Source organism: Petromyzon marinus, chromosome 2, assembly GCF_048934315.1.
Source record: "Petromyzon marinus isolate PM22_M1 ecotype Great Lakes invasive population chromosome 2, UKy_Petmar_22M1.pri1.0, whole genome shotgun sequence".
Classification (NCBI taxonomy): domain Eukaryota; kingdom Metazoa; phylum Chordata; class Hyperoartia; order Petromyzontiformes; family Petromyzontidae; genus Petromyzon; species Petromyzon marinus.
Genome location: NC_133668.1, coordinates 17,264,991 through 17,282,180, shown reverse-complemented (window position 1 = coordinate 17,282,180; position 17,190 = coordinate 17,264,991). Strand labels below are relative to the sequence as shown.

General features: G+C 45.0%; 1 protein-coding gene across 2 annotated transcripts in view; it reads right to left on the bottom strand.

Annotated features, from left to right (window-relative positions):
• The window catches only part of GALNT11 (polypeptide N-acetylgalactosaminyltransferase 11), a 35,046-nt gene extending 19,511 nt beyond the window's left edge, over nt 1–15,535 (bottom strand). Inside the window, exon 1 of one of the 2 annotated variants that reach the window (XM_032960296.2) lies at nt 14,961–15,535. In XM_032960296.2, the coding sequence (XP_032816187.1) occupies nt 14,961–15,351 (391 nt within the window). In that variant the 5' untranslated portion in view covers nt 15,352–15,535. The remainder of the gene's footprint in view (nt 1–14,960) is intronic. The other variant, XM_032960288.2, reaches the window with a different exon arrangement.
• Between the last annotated feature and the right edge of the window lie 1,655 nt (nt 15,536–17,190).

Below are 17,190 nucleotides of genomic sequence, written 5' to 3'. Positions count from 1 at the left end.
TGATAGGCTATAGATTTTACAGAAATGTAATATTATTACCAAAGGCTGGTAACACTTCTACAACTCACAATTTATTTAAATAAGTGCCCTGTTGGTATTTTAATAAACTGAGTAAAGTATATTCTTGGTTCTTTCGGTAAAGTCACGTAGAAGGGAAACAATAAAATAATAAAAATATAAAACAATAAAATTAGCACGACGTTTCGACTGCAACACAAGCAATCATCATCAGGTGTGAAAACCACAGCAAGAAAATTATAAAAAAAGTGTTTTTTTTACGTTAGCACCACGGAGAGCGATTTGGCAGTTATTCAGATGGACGAGTCCATCTATGTTCGGAAAAGAGGAGGGGGGAGACGAAAATAATGGATGCGGTCTGAAAGCCACCGTAAGCGTGAACAATCAATTAAGACCCGAAATGGTTTATCAAATCCTTCCAATGATTGCTAAGCCAGAATCCATCTTCTCGGGTGAAATTGTCTCTGTGTTTGTATATGTGGATAGCCTCATGAACGAATCTCTCATGGTAGCCAGATGGCTTGCAAAGAACCTCTGTCTTAGAAGTCAATGTCATGTGAGCCTACTGAATTATAACAGTGATCTGCCAAGGCCGAAGTGTTGGTCCTACCGTGTTTTAGGTCTGCTTTGTGTTCACGAATGCGGTCCGAGACATGTCGTTTGGTTTCTCCAATGTAACTACTACCACAGAGGCAACTTAGTTTGTAGACGCCAGGGTACTGTATGTCCGGAATCACATCTTTTACAGACAGAACCAGATCACGGATTTTATGTAATGTGTTGAATCGGACCTGGATCTTGTGTTTATTCAAGATATTGGAGATCTTTTTTGTGATCCCTGCAATGTAGGGTAAAGTGATGGTTTTGAAAGACTCCTCAAGAGTAAAGTATATTTATTTTGTAATAATAATTGTCTGTCATTGGATCAAATTTGTCACATCTTGTTTGGACTTATTCACTGCATCCAGATAGAAAGGACATAAACGTATCCTTCTTGCGAACAGGGCATATTTTATCCATCCTATTAACTTTTAACAAAAAAATATTTGAACAAAACAGTGAATTATATAAGCATTAAATGTGCAGTATATCCATCATTTTTTGGAGCCAGTTTGGACTTGCACAAGTGGAGCAATATTTCCCATGTTGCCGTTAACATGCACTCTTACTGTAAGTCATTACAAAATAATGTTGTACAAGTCACACAGCATTTTTCAATTTACCTGTATCGTATTTAGATGCTATAAAATCCATTAGAGTTACCATGACAATTAAAAAGTAAACCAAGAACTGGGAGAAATAATGCGTGAAAAAAGTTTTAACCAAAGGTTCTCTGAGTGCACACTGCCTATCGGCGTAATGGCTGCTTGAACCCATGTTTATATCGCCGTGGCCATGCTCCAACACGTATTGTGCAGTGCATGAGTGAGCACTAGAGGTCAATTTTAAATCGCCGCCTGCCACAGAGGTATTAAGGCAGGTGAAGAGTGCTCTGTCTACAGGAAGACAATTCCATTCATTTAATTGATTATACATCTGGTACTCATGCAGTGGCCGTTCTGTGGATAAACTGACCCCAACATAGGAATTTGGAAGTTCCACAACTGGCTCCATGCCAACAATAGAGATGACCACAGCCCAACTTCTCAACAGCGTATAGAGGGGCTTTGACTTGAATGCAATAGTTTTGAAACCCATCTAGTTACATCGCTTGCTACTCTGTGAAAAGGATATTACATAGTTGCTGCTCGTTCATACATGGCCTAATGAGACGAAGTGACTTCAGATTATCGTCATATGGCATTCACCAGGATATACGCAAGAAAGTTTGTGTCTGTTTTACAGTAGCCACCTGGACGAACTTTGAGCCTTTGGTCTCGTGATCTCATGGCAGGTGCACGGCGCTGCAGTGTTCCCACCTCGTCCAACCTCGCAGACAATATTAATACCCGCCGCTTATTAAAAAGTACTTTCTCAATCATTTCAATTCCATTCTCTAGACTCACAAAATCTAATCTCTCCATTCTTTACATCGTTGATGGCAGTATACAAGCACACTGCTCTTGTAACTAAATTCCACAGTTTAAAATGTAAGTGTTCAGTTCTGTTAACGAGTAAGTTATTGCTCTTAGTACCTTCGTGTATTATAAGATTTTATTTACCGAGAAAAGTTAGTGAATTTGAAGATAATAATAATAAAAACTCGGTGTATTCCAGGAAGGTCCTTTGTTGGGATGTGAAGACAATTCCTTAAACGATTAAAACTGTTTTATTTTACCAGGTAAAGCCCACTGAGCTGTATAACTCTTTTTCAGAAGTGACCTGGCCACAATTGATTACCCAACGATGTGGCTTATGTACATATGTATCTCAGCCAAGGACTCTAAACGCATGTTTACCACGCAAGGTAGATATTGAGCATTGAACGTGTTGCATATGTTAAAAAATGAGAGCACGCAGAGAACGGTGCAACTAACTTTAAGTTATTCTAACTTTAAGTTGCTCGAATGTTCCCAAACATAACCTCGAGTTGTTCTCAAAGTTAGTGTTTGCTTGACATTCCACTGTCAGTCTTAATCCCACTTGTTTCCTGAATTTGTTTTGTTTAAAAATACCCAGCGCCCTATTTTTTCACTTTTTGTCAAAGCTGTTTTGTTTTGTCCAAATGTAATGAATAAGAGTAATTGTATTTTCACCACACAGGGGAAAGGGCACTACGTGGATGTTTTGAAATAATATTATTCCGGGAAAACAAATCGAGAAAAACTCAAGCCGCTAGATCGGTGAGTGGGAGAGGTAAATGGAATTCGGTTGCAAGATTTAGGTGGCAAAAAAACGTGTTATTGGTAAGAGTGACTGCACGAAGTGAAAAGTCAGCAGCTGTCCAAATCTGACATGGAGATGATCACAAAACAGCTCCAAAGCATTTCGATTTAAAGCTTTCGTGACTGCAAGGATTCATATTCTTTGGTTCTTTCGGTAAAGTCACGTAGAATGAGAATAAAATAATAAAATAAAATAAGCCAATAAAATTCTCACGACGTTTCGGCCACAACACAAGTAGCCCTCTTCAGGTGAAGTAACAAAACTGTCGGGACGACAGCTTGTCGTCCCGAAACGTCGTGAGAATTGTATTGTCTTTTTTATTTTATTATTTTATTCTAATTCTACGTGACTTTACTGAAAGAACCAAAGAAGAAGCTCCAAAGCAGTTCGTTTTTTTGACCTTCACACTCCTTTGACTCTCAGGCTTCAACAGAAACTGCTCACATGGTGCGATTCACACCGTGCGCTGAGCGTATGGGCGTTCGCCTTCCCTATTGGTGGGTGTGATGTGTGTTACGTTCAGAAGCGCACGGGCAGAACGTGCCCATTCGCGTGTACGCACACCGTTTACTCTAGTAAATGAGTAACAAGTGAACTTTAGCTCTTTGTAGGGCAGTGAGCTTTACCAACATGAGCTGGGGATTGCTCTCGTAAACACATTCCCACTTTGTAGATGCTAAACAAGAGCAGCCTTTTGGCAACTGATTGAATATTGGGGGCAGGGGCTTTAATCCGTAATGGATAATTAGCTTGCAGCTGCATAAATGAAGCAATCTTAGACAAAAGGATAGCAAAACATCATAACGTTGAAAATGTTGACTTCATGAAGCAATTATATCATGGCTTTCCCTAGATATAGGCTCCATACGTAGACACAGTAACAATGCTATGGGAGTCAGAATGTATATGTAGTGACAGTGACCAGGAGGGACAATTACGGGTATGGGTGCGCTATATAATAGCCAACCATAACAGGGGCGTAACAGGGCTAAAGGTCAGAGGCGGGGATCAGTCGGCAAGCTCCGGGAACCTGCACGAAGAGTTCTAGAAGGGGGTGTGGCCAGAGGCGGGGCTTGGCCACGCCGAGGAGTATATAAGGGGGACGTGACCAGAGGTTCGGGGCTGTCGTGGGGGTTTAGGTCCTGGCTGCCATCGCTTTCTTCGCCGTCATCTCTTCTTCATCGTCCGGCCGTATGGCCGATCCACTGCACGGTCCCCATCGTCGTCGTCACTGTATTAGTCAGCCAGCTATATAGTTAGATGCCGGCAATGTGACTGTATGAGTGGGTTAGCTATACGAAGCCCAGTGTATATGTCGCTCAGTGATTCTGCCTGTAAAGTGTGAGAAATAAACAAGGAGCCCTCTACACGTCATGTCTCAGAAGTCCCTCACTACACATAAACACAGGCAAAATTAACTCATCTCTGCTGGAGGGTCTGGAGCTGCTGGTGACCATTCCACATTCCAATGGCAGGGGAAATTCCATCCATCTATTAACCTTTTGAATAGGAAGACAAGTGCTCTTAACATTCCCTAGCACACACCTTATGCATACACCACTAAGCGAGATAGAGCAAGGGTTCTCAAAATGTTGCTCGACCCCCAAAGGGGCCTCGGCTGTCTTGACTCCCTTGAGTGAACAGTCTGGCTTTTTTGTATTTGAGATGAGGAAATTCCTGACTAGCTGGAGGGGAGGTGAGAGGGGCTGTCGAGGAATGAGGCGGGGGGGGGGGTATGAAGCCAAACTAGCGGATTGTACTGCGTATGTTGCTCTGGTCCTGCACAGCCCCCTAATAATAGGCCTCAGACCCCAGGCTGATAAAGGGCATACATCTGGGACGCATTTATTAGGAAGCCACTGGAGCTTTGCACTTTTAAATCTAGATTTGAAACTAATTTCTCGTGAACTGCTTTTTGTGTTTAGTTTGCTGTCCTTCCCCCCACACCTCCGATTAGCACGGTTGGCTACGTACGGTGAAAAAAAGTCCAACATACAAAAGTAAAAGTATATGGGACAAGATAGGGCAATTTCGTGATTCACTGGGATATGCGTTTGTTGGAAAATGAAAACTGTTTGACCTGGTCCACCTCAGGAGAGGTTCTATGGCTTCAATGGGTGGGTGAGAGTGATGTCCTAAGTCATGCATTATCATTACACCAAACAAGCCCTCATACAAAGTGACAGACATCCAAAGATGAGAAGAGTGTTTACATATGAAACCCATGTCATGTCCCATTCAAGGGCCACACAATCTACAAATCAGGTCTGCTGGTGCCCACATAATGCACGGCTGCTGGAATGTAGTAGCCATGTAAAGTTATTTCATTCACTATCTGTAAAACAGAAGCTGCATTTGAAACACTATCTTTCATCAAGAGTTGTGCATGTTGGGTTGGATGCATTGTGAGGCAATGCTGTTTGAAGGATGTTTTCATGGATTTTTAAACAAAGTGATGTACGGTTATGTAACGGTCATGTGAAGAGCACTAGCACAGGGTATCCCAAATGCCACCATGATCCAGCCCTCTCTGTGGGACACACATATCCACACAGAAGATTTCCGTGTTAATTTCAATGAATGAGAGGTGACCAGATGTCTCCGAGATCAGAGCACTTAATTGGGCACCACTGAGATACTGGGTTCGAATCCAGTGTATATTATCAGCGATGACGTATCAGAGGTGTGGTAAAATTACAAAGATTAATTAATCAAATGCTGAAAAGTGTGAAAAGAAAGATGGAGAAGTGGATGATTGAAATTACACTGAGTAAAGAGGAACACATTGATTATGGTTGGTGGGCAAGGCTAATAACGGAGACAAATGTGATTCAATCAGCTCGTGTGTAGGATCTCGATGGACTGGATATTGCAAAACCGTGAGATATGGTGAAGGACTGGGGGGACCATCCAGCAGTGGATTTATCATTGCCGATTATGGCGATTACCCCTTCCTATCTATGCATTACAAGCCGTTCTATAATTCTACCAGCGTAATGCATGTGTAGTGAGTCCAACTGAATTGCAGACGTTGTCTTGGGAGCAACACTCTTTATTTCACCAACTCAACATAACACAACCTGCCCATCTAGCCACACTACGGCAGAACTATACACGGTTCGCTATCCCAGCCCGGACCACAAGCTGGGTCCTGGACTGCGTGGCTAGAGGCTTCTTCAACCCGACGTGGATCTTCTTCACCAGCAACCCGAAGAACCCCGAGCCCCTCACGGGGCCCCCGTTATATCGGCCTGGGCTGGGACTGGCTCCGCACCCTCGCCCCACCCACTTTCTAGATCTCTCGAGCTGTTTCCCGAAGGCTCCCGAGAGCTCCTTTATACCACGTGACCGCCCAGCGGCCCCCGTCCACTGGCCCCTGTCCACCAGTGGCCCCCCTCCAATATAATCCGGTCACGTGTCGGCAGGTCAACCGGCGTATCATGCCCCAACGTAACCCTGGTTGGCTGACACTCCCTCTCGCTCCCTCACCGGGAGCCCGCACCACACACCGTACGCGGTGCCTCCGCACTCACCCAAGCCCTGCTAGGGCTGGTACTATGCCCAGTAAGCGGGCTACACATAATGCCAACACATTATCTGCCGTGGCTTCGTAAGCCCGGCACCACACAGTGACATTCACAGTCACTACATATGCAAGATCTTAATAAAGACAAACATCCCCTTTCCTTCTGCAAGGTGAGTATTACTGAAAGCAGCTATGAGCTGACGAGTGGAAAGTAGTGTTAGCATCATGCAGATGCTTAGTCTACCCAGAAATAAGGTGTTCCTGTGTAAATAATAAATATATTAAATAATAACAGTGCTGCCACACGAGCAGGCACTTAGTTCAGGTCGAGCTGACCTAACACACGTCCACACCAGCTACAGATACTGTATAATAAATAGCTCCGTTGCGCATGGCTTGGATATAAATTCCCCGCTGCTGGGTTTAAAGTGGCGTGCACTCCATGGCATCCCGCTCCTCTGATCCGAGTACCAGAATTCATAAGAGGCAAGAAAATCACATTAACAAACATGTATGTGTACACGTGTAGAACGGCAAAAAAAACACTGGCAAGTCTGTTTGTGGATTTGAATCCTTTTGAGACTGGAATTTAAGAAGGAATGTTTATAATGCCATGTGATTACTCGTGTGTTCATGAGCAAGCCAGAGCCCACAAATGAGCAGAGAACAAGAAATGCGTTGTTGTTACTCAGAAGTCTAACATTGCATTATTGTTTCGGCTTATTGTCCGTGTGCTAATTGAATACAATTTGGATTTTTTTTTGTACATCGTGGGTGAACCGTACATTTTTTAGAATGTAATTACTGCTCAAAATATCCTTTTGTCAGTTTCACATTTCACCTGTTATCTAGAGCATAACTGTATTCTACTATTTTGCCCCTGCAGTCAAGTCATATGTGTGTGTGCCCTGCTCATGCAAGCCTTCTATAATTATCCCTGCTGGGGACAATGAGCAGCTTTCTCGGCAGTGCAGTGAAAGTGAGCCAGCACATACAGAACTTTCTCCAGCAGACGGATGGAGCATAACCAGCACGATTATTACAAAGGGGTAACATAGCAAGCAACATCCAGATGTCATCACAGCCAAGGCCTCTACACCTTGCCATCACCTCCTCCCTTCTGCCAGAACATGCAACCTTTGCACAATTGCTGATAACGATGTTGATGATCATGATGTGCTTATGAGGATTATACCCGTTGGTGTTTGCTGCTTCGAGACGACATGCAGCAGTGATGAAAGCCCAGCGAGGATGAGCGCCACAGCAAGCTCATGAGCAGGAGTGTGATGAATTGTGGCATCACAGGACTGTCAAGAATGGTGATGGTGCAGGAATACCTTCATCCAGCAGTGGATAGAAAAAGGCTACTGCTGATGATGTTACTGGTAATGGTGGTATTCATGATGGAGATGGAGGAAATGTTTATGATAATGATAATGACATTAATGGTGATGATGGTGATCACGGTATGAAACATTACACTTTAGGTCTGTAAATTACCAGTCACCTCCCATTGTTTGTAAGTATTTGTAGTGGATTCAACCGTTTCGCAGACGCACTCCTTGGAGGCAACACATTTATTGATACCAACACAAAGGGGTAACTGCCCCTTTACCAGATAACAACCTATGGTGGTGGACCACCAGGCTAACTACACTAATTACACTGGGAGTAGCTACGTAACCACCAGGCTAACTACACTAATCACACTGGGAGTAGCTACATAACCACAAGGCTAACTACACTAATCACACTGGGAGTAGCTACGTAACCACCAGGCTAACTACACTAATCACACTGGGAGTAGCTACGTAACCACCAGGCTAACTACACTAATCACACTGTGTAGCTACGTAACCACCAGGCTATCTTCACTAATCACACTGGGAGTAGCTACGTAACCACCAGGCTAACTACACTAATTACACTTGGAGTAGCTACGTAACCACCAGGCTAACTACACTAGTTACACAGGGAGTAGCTACGTAACCACCAGGCTAACTACACTAATTACACTGGGAGTAGCTACGTAACCACCAGGCTAACTACACTAATCACACTGGGAGTAGCTACGTAACCACCAGGCTAACTACACTAATCACACTGGGAGTAGCTACGTAACCACCAGGCTAACTACACTAATTACACTTGGAGTAGCTACGTAACCACCAGGCTAACTACACTAATCACACTGAGAGTAGCTACGTAACCACCAGGCTAACTACACTAATCACACTGGGAGTAGCTACGTAACCACCAGGCTATCTTCACTAATTACACTGGGAGTAGCTACGTAACCACCAGGCTAACTACACTAATCACACTGGGAGTAGCTACGTAACCACCAGGCTAACTACACTAATCACACTGTGTAGCTACGTAACCACCAGGCTATCTTCACTAATCACACTGGGAGTAGCTACGTAACCACCAGGCTAACTACACTAATCACACAGGGAGTAGCTACGTAACCACCAGGCTAACTACACTAATCACACTGAGAGTAGCTACGTAACCACCAGGCTAACTACACTAATTACACTTGGAGTAGCTACGTAACCACCAGGCTAACTACACTAGTTACACTGGGAGTAGCTACGTAACCACCAGGCTAACTACACTAATCACACTGGGAGTAGCTACGTAACCACCAGGCTAACTACACTAATCACACTGGGAGTAGCTACGTAACCACCAGGCTAACTACACTAATCACACTGGGAGTAGCTATGTAACTACCAGGCTAACTACACTAATCACACTGGGAGTAGCTACATAACCACCAGGCTAACTACACTAATCTCACTGGGAGTAGCTACGTAACCACCAGGCTAACTACACTAATCACACTGGGAGTAGCTACGTAACCACCAGGCTATCTTCACTAATCACACTGGGAGTAGCTACGTAACCACCAGGCTAACTACACTAATCACACTAGGAGTAGCTACGTAACCACCAGGCTAACTACACTAATCACACTGGGAGTAGCTACGTAACCACCAGGCTATCTTCACTAATTACACTGGGAGTAGCTACGTAACCACCAGGCTAACTACACTAATCACACTGGGAGTAGCTACGTAACCACCAGGTTAACTACACTAATCACACTGGGAGTAGCTACGTAACTACCAGGCTAACTACACTAATCACACTGGGAGTAGCTACGTAACCACCAGGCTAACTACACTAGTTACACTGGGAGAAGCTACGTAACCACCAGGCTAACTACACTAATCACACTGGGAGTAGCTACGTAACCACCAGGCTAACTACACTAGTTACACTGGGAGTAGCTACGTAACCACCAGGCTAACTACACTAATCACACTGGGAGTAGCTACGTAACCACCAGGCTAACTACACTAATTACACTGGGAGTAGCTACTTAACCACCAGGCTAACTACACTAATTACACTGGGAGTAGCTACGTAACCACCAGGCTAACTACACTAATTACTGGGAGTAGCTACTTAACCACCAGGCTAACTACACTAATTACACTGGGAGTAGCTACGTAACCACCAGGCTAACTACACTAATCACACTGGGAGTAGCTACGTAACCACTAGGCTAACTACACTAAGTACATTGGGAGTAGCTACGTAACCACCAGGCTAACTACACTAATCACACTGGGAGTAGCTACGTAACCACCAGGCTAACTACACTAATCACACTGGGAGTAGCTACGTAACCACCAGGCTATCTTCACTAATTACACTGGGAGTAGCTACGTAACCACCAGGCTAACTACACTAATCACACTGGGAGTAGCTACGTAACCACCAGGCTAACTACACTAATCACACTGGGAGTAGCTACGTAACCACCAGGCTAACTACACTAATTACACTGGGAGTAGCTACGTAACCACCAGGCTAACTACACTAATTACACTGGGAGTAGCTACGTAACCACCAGGCTAACTACACTAATCACACTGGGAGTAGCTACGTAACCACCAGGCTAACTACACTAATCACACTGGGAGTAGCTACGTAACCACCAATCTAACTACACTAATTACACTGGGAATAGCTACAATGGACAGGACCCCAGCTTGGGTCCAGGTCCACGTGTTGGTTACTGTTCTCGGTCGTAGGATGTAGATCTTCAGGATAACAACAGCAACGCTGCACCCCGGTCCCTCTGGGGACCCGGTTTATATCCTCACTGTTCGTGGCTGTCTCCGCCCTTGGCCACGACCACCTTCTCGAATCCTCAGGATCTCGCCCCGACACGTGACCACCCCTAACCCCCATGTGGGGCACGTGCGTTCTAGAGTCAACCAGAGTGCCATGGCCTACATTAACCCCATTCATGGCCGGCACTCTCACACCCCTTCCTATAGGGGATAGCACTGCACGCCCGAGCGTGGTGCCACTCCGCGCTCTCTATCAGCGCTCACCGAGCCCCTCTAGGGTTGGTACTACACCCACATATACGTAGTGTCCGCAATATCACTACATATCTAGAACTGCATTCGCACCGTACGCAGCTAACCGTGATAATCGGATCAGAGGAGTTAATTGGAGCCTATTATCCACATTTATCATTGGTTAAGCTTCACGCAGAAGTGATACCCAGAAGCGTTACATTCCGATTTGTAATGCAGCATGATGTAACTCGGATCGCTCTTGCGAAAGAGGCAGTGCTGTTTGATGTCTCAATGGGTTGAGTTCATCTCCTGGCGAAATAAAGGATACAACAATAACCCACATGTGGTCGCAAATTCCTCCTATCCGCAGATATCCACATGGATAATACAGCTTTACACAAATAATAGGAACTGTAAAGAGTTCCACCAATACTACCACAGTTAAGGAGTTTCACTGAAAGTGTACTTTATGAAGTAATATCTTAAGGTGAAGGTATGCTGTCTTGACATAAGTCACGGGAAGATCAGATAATGTAGATGCAGATAATCAAGTAGAGCTTAATGGCATGGCCGAACACAATAGCTATGTAGTCACGCAGCCTTCATTGTTATGCAAAATTCCCTGTGCTGAGAAGAGAGGTCACAATCCCCAAGCCTGTCACGATGAGAAGTGCATTATCATTGGATATCTCAATTACATTTGGATATATTCCAAGTTACACTGCATCTGCCGGAAGATCAAGGCTGCAACAATGATTTTAATTAAAAGTCTTCCCCGATAATTAATTTTATGAGATATTTGAAAAAATATACGTGCGTTACAGAAAGTGTCTGCGCGTATATGAGCGTTGGGTGGAGCTTATTTCCCACATCAGCCCTCAGCCCGTAGTCGTAATTCCACTCTCCTGATTGAGAGGTAATTTAACTAAAGGAGAACCGCTGATCCCTCCCCACAAAGTGGTAGCTGAGGGGCGATGGAATAAGTCAAGCCCCGACAGGTTTTTGAACTCACAACTCCGTGGTTTAATGTGTTCAAAGAACTTGGTTAGTTTTGGGGTTGTTCCTCCCATTAACCACTTGATGTGGGCATGCTGAGTTGTGGATAGGCTGGGATGACCGGACAACTTTCCATTGAGATTCGTGCCTACTCCACGATCAAACAGCGGTATTGATCTGACTCCGGTCTGGCCCAGCACCGGGTCACAATGATGCAGGGTACATTACAACTCTTAAATCCGTATGACTCTGTTCACCCAGTGTAACCAATCAGTGTATTCATGACTCAGGTTCTACTGAAAACAATAACTGGTTCCCAACTTGCAGAATCGGTAATCGATTCTGAAAAGTTACCGTTTTACCAACCCTAATGAAAAGGATGCGAATTGTAAGTGGTTAATTCAAATGCAAGTGTGTCTCCCTGTTTAAATGAGCCTTCGAACGAGTTCATCTATTGGCAGTCACAGATGGAAATTCCACATTCCTCTAGACTCTAAAATTTACTCTAGAGGAAGACAGACTTTTTTTCCCCCCACGAGGTAATTACCGTTTACTTCCCACATATCTGTTTCCGCTTATTGACACTTAGGTGCAAGGTGGTCTATAATACGACCCTTAAATTATATTAAAGCTGCTTCTGTGAAATCTAAAACCAACAAGGAAAACTGGCAGGTTGTTTCTGTTGACAAATACAGCGTAATATCTCACCGACAGACTTTCAAGAAAGCCATTAGGCAGGCTATAACACGAGAGATACAGGTGGGTTTTGCATTCACAAAAAAAGGCTCATCAGCATGGAATACCTAGCTAAGGACTGTCATAAAAGCCTAAAGGATAATGGATGAGAAGAGCTAATTAATGTGTCACTTTAAATATGCAGTAACAATGACAAATAATATTTCGATAAGATTAACCTAAGTTTAATATATTTAACAGTTAGTGGTGATGCATCATGTGGCTGGTGCTTGTGGTTAACTTTCTTGTTTCATGATTGAGAAGTTCGTTTAAAAAAAAAATCTGGTCGGCAGTTCAGAATTCGTATTTATACTGGAGGAATCCAATGTGCTATCAAGCTCTTTTTCACAGATGTCCAGTATACCGGAGAAATTCGATGAGCTATAAAGTTATTTTTCACAGTTGATTCAGCCGCCATCTCCTCTCTCCAAAAATCCTGATAACCACTATTTCGGAGGACGATGGTTTATGTTACCGATAGAATGGCCCCAAAGAACACTTGAATTTACAATAATGGCTATGGGCAGGAAAAAAAACACCACGATAGGGGCCATCCATTCAGTATGTACGCAAAAATCTGTCAAAATTGGACCCCCCCCCCCCCCGAATCCTATAGAACGGCCGATATTTAATCCACGCAGAAACGAACAAGGATTAATAATATTAACGCGTTTAAGCAAACAGTCCACCGCCGGCTGCATTGACGACTATAATGAGACAAGAATATCTGTTTGTGTGTAACGCGTGTGACGTCACTCCACATGCCGCACCCCCCGTCATTAATATTCATGAGCTGGTGAATTTTTACACTCACCCAGAATAAGATTGAGCGGAAAGAAAAAAATCTCGCAAATTCGCTTTAAGTTTGACCTTTCTTTATTGAAAGTGAATCTAATAAATAATTCTACGCAGCAACAAAATGGATTTGGTGTCTTTATTTATTTCTTCAGCATATTCTTTGGTTCTTTCGGTAAAGTCACGTAGATAGTAAAATTACAATAAAAAATAAAGTGAATAAAAATAAAGAGTAAAAATAATAAACAAAAAACCACTAATGTAGACTGTAGCCTGGTTATTAACCGTCGTGATTTTTGTTTTTAAATATATTTTATTATATTTAAATTACTGAAAGAACCAAGAATAAGTCTACATTATAGACTGCCAGTACACTCACTCAGATGAATAACCAGGCTACAGTCTACATTATAGACTGTCAGTACACTCACTCAGGTTAATAACCAGGCTACAGTCTACATTATAGACTGTCAGTACACTCACCATACTTAATAACCAGGCTACAGTCTACATTATAGACTGTCAGTACACTCACCAAACTTAATAACCAGGCTACAGTCTACATTATAGACTGCCAGTACACTCACCCAGCTTAATAACCAGGCTACAGTCTACATTATAGACTGCCAGTACACTCACTCAAATTAATAACCAGGCTACAGTCTACATTATAGACTGCCAGTACACTCACCAAACTTCATAACTAGGCTACATTCTACATTATAGACTGCCAGTACACTCACCAAACTTAATAACCAGGCTACAGTCTACATTATAGACTGCCAGTACACTCACACAGCTTAATAACCAGGCTACAGTCTACATTATAGCCTGTCAGTACACTCACCAAACTTAATAACCACTGCTACAGTCTACATTATAGACTGTCAGTACACTCACCAAACTTAATAACCACTGCTACAGTCTACATTATAGACTGTCAGTACACTCACCAAACTTAATAACCACTGCTACAGTCTACATTGTAGACTGCCAGTACACTCACTCAAATTAAGAACCAGGCTACAGTATACATTAGTGTTTTGTTGTTTTTGTTATCTTACTCACTTAATTTTTTACTTTATTTTTTTCAATCTAAGAATATGAATACCTGCAGTCACGAAAGTTTTAAGTCAACATTTCTTCAGCACTTGGGAACAAAAGGTAAGTCTAATTTCTACATTATGGTAAAATAGACACACAGACAGAGAGAGACACACATGGACCCGACATCTTCATTGGGTTCAAATGAAGCTTGGAGCCAGGGCAGAGAGAAAGAAGAAGAATAAGAAGAAGGCCAAGAGAGAGCAGAAAGATAAACTTCTTTATAACCAAGGACACGAATCCCCACGGTCCGTGACCCCGCCGGGGTAACGGCGCCGAATAAACTCACAACACAACCCCGAATAACCTCACAACACGACCCCCCCCCCCCCAACTTGGCGTGGTAAGTCAACAGTGCCACTGAAGCCCCCCCTTACAGAGAAAAGTGGAAGCACCACCACCACCACCACCATCCTCCTCCGCTTCAGCGCAGTGATTTAGCAAATCGCAATCCTAAAACTTGCGCCGGGGCATAGCGAGCGGCAGAGAAACGTGTAAGCACCATCATCATCATCAACATCATCCCCCTCATCATCATCATCATCCCCCTAGCACGACGATGACCGCTCGCTCACCCAGCTCGGAGGAGCCCTGCTGCTGCTGCTGCCTGCGGCTGCCGCTGCTGCTGCTGCTGCCGCCCGCCCTGTACCGCTGCTGCTGCTGCTGCTCCCGGGCCCTGCGAGCGGGGCCGTCACCCCACGACAGCTCCCGCGGCACTTTGGGCTGCAGCCGCCGCCGGCCGCTACCGCCAGCCGCGCCCGCCAACGCCTCGGACTCCTGCTGCTGCTGATGATGATGCTGATGATGATAATGCTGCTGCTGCTGATGCTGCTGTTGTTGTTGTTGCTGCTGCTGCAGCGGGCCCGGCTCGCCGCCGAGGCGCATGTAGAGCACGATGAGCAGGGCCCAGGCCAGCGAGGTGGCCAGGGAGCCGTAGCAGAAGCAGCGGTGCGTGCGACGAGCCATGGCAGCACGGAGCGGGCATCGCCTCCCCTCCCCCCCGCGCGCGCGCGCGCTCCTTGCCGAGCCGCGCTCAGCCGAGCCACGGGCAGCTGAGACGGGCAGGGGGCAGCTGAGCCACGGGCAGCGGGTAGCTGAGACACGGGCAGCGGGCAGCAGCGGTGGGCAGCGCCGGCTCCGTGTCAGATCGGAGTGGGGTAGGGGTGGGGTAGGGGGGGGGTCCCCGAGGGGTTCCCCCTACTGATGAGAGGCGGTGTCAGATGAGAGGGAATTTTGTTGTTAGTTTTAAGCGAGCGGTGTGGCGTTTGAATCTGAAGGGATCAAGTTTGTTGTTTTGGTGATTTTGTTTTTGGTGAGGGGTGGGGGGGACAAAACAATGGCTTTGGATTGAGATCGTTTTCGATATCGGTCGCACATTTCAAGGAACGCATCCCCGACCTCAAACCGGGGTTAGTTTAACACGTAGGCTTTCGCGACCAATATTATTCATAATAAAGGCTTTTTTGTTTTGGGTTAGATCGCGTTATTTATAAATGTGTGTCGTAACCCTCCACCACCCGACACGGCCAATCAGCAAAACAAAAAAAAGTGTCACGTTGACAAAAGACAAATAGTTCACTACTTTAGCCCCACACCGGCGTGTTGAAGAGTGAATCCACAACATTTACAGTACCTCACAGATGACCAGTGGTTTCAGGTTTAGACTCCAGTGCTAGCGACCTTCGTCTTAACGCGTTTATCAATTTATCCCCTTCCTCCCCTCCCCCCGTTCATATATACTCATGAACTCGTTCGACGCTTTCACGCACCCGATGATTGTTAAACACGTGAGGCGCGCTCAGTCACTTGCGAAGACTGACGTCCCCGATTGGAGGGCTGTGGGATTAGCGCTTTGCCTAATAAACGACGGAACCAAATTGGTGGATTTAGATTAAACGATGCCACATTGAAAAGGATCACCTCAATATTGGTTATTGCGCCAGATCGAACGATTGACCCCTAAGGAGGCCTGGCATGGGTTCAAGCAGGCCTGACTGCTGATGTCGAGACACTACATGTTGGGACCCGTTCAGTCTGCCGGGCGTATATGCTTAGAGAGGGCCGTGTAGCCCGATGGAATGTGTCAAATATAATTGTATTTATGTGGAGGGATAAATATGTGAAGGAGACGAATTGTCTGCGTATTCGTGCTGTTATTTATATGCTCCCCAACGACGCGAATGATTATTTTGTGCGAGCTCAAATGTAAGTGCTACCAGCTCGGAGGGTTTGCCTCCAGAATATCGCGCCAGATGAGAGGGGTTATCTGCACGTCGCTTTCACCAGATCAGATAACTTGCCTCTGAGAAGATAATAGCTATTGTTGTTCGGCATTGTTTGCCCACTTGCTGTACATGCAAAGCCCTTATCGTAAGTCCACTGCTGGAAGAGGGCCTCCCCCTTCACCATGGGATAATTTGGCCATAATTGGTCAGGCTGGTTATTGAATGTGGGAGCAAAAAAAAACACCGTAACAGGTCCCTGCAGGGTGGGCTGGTAGGAACATTGGAATTTTTCACTTCGTTAAAGTATTGAAAGGGGACGGACGGACGGACACATTAATCTATTGCAGGCTGGTACACTCAGTTTACAACTTCGTTCCTACCAGTATAACACTGCCCTCTGCAGCCCAGAACGAGTAGGCAGGCCACTCGCTGTTTATGTTTGCGCTAGTGGCCGAGTGGGTGTGGCAATGTAAAAGTGGGCGGGGCCGAAGGAGCTAGCTGGGGCTGGCTGTTCACCACATGTACCCGGTTGAGTCAGAAATTTGCAGGACAGCGCAGATTTTTGTTGTTATTCTACTAT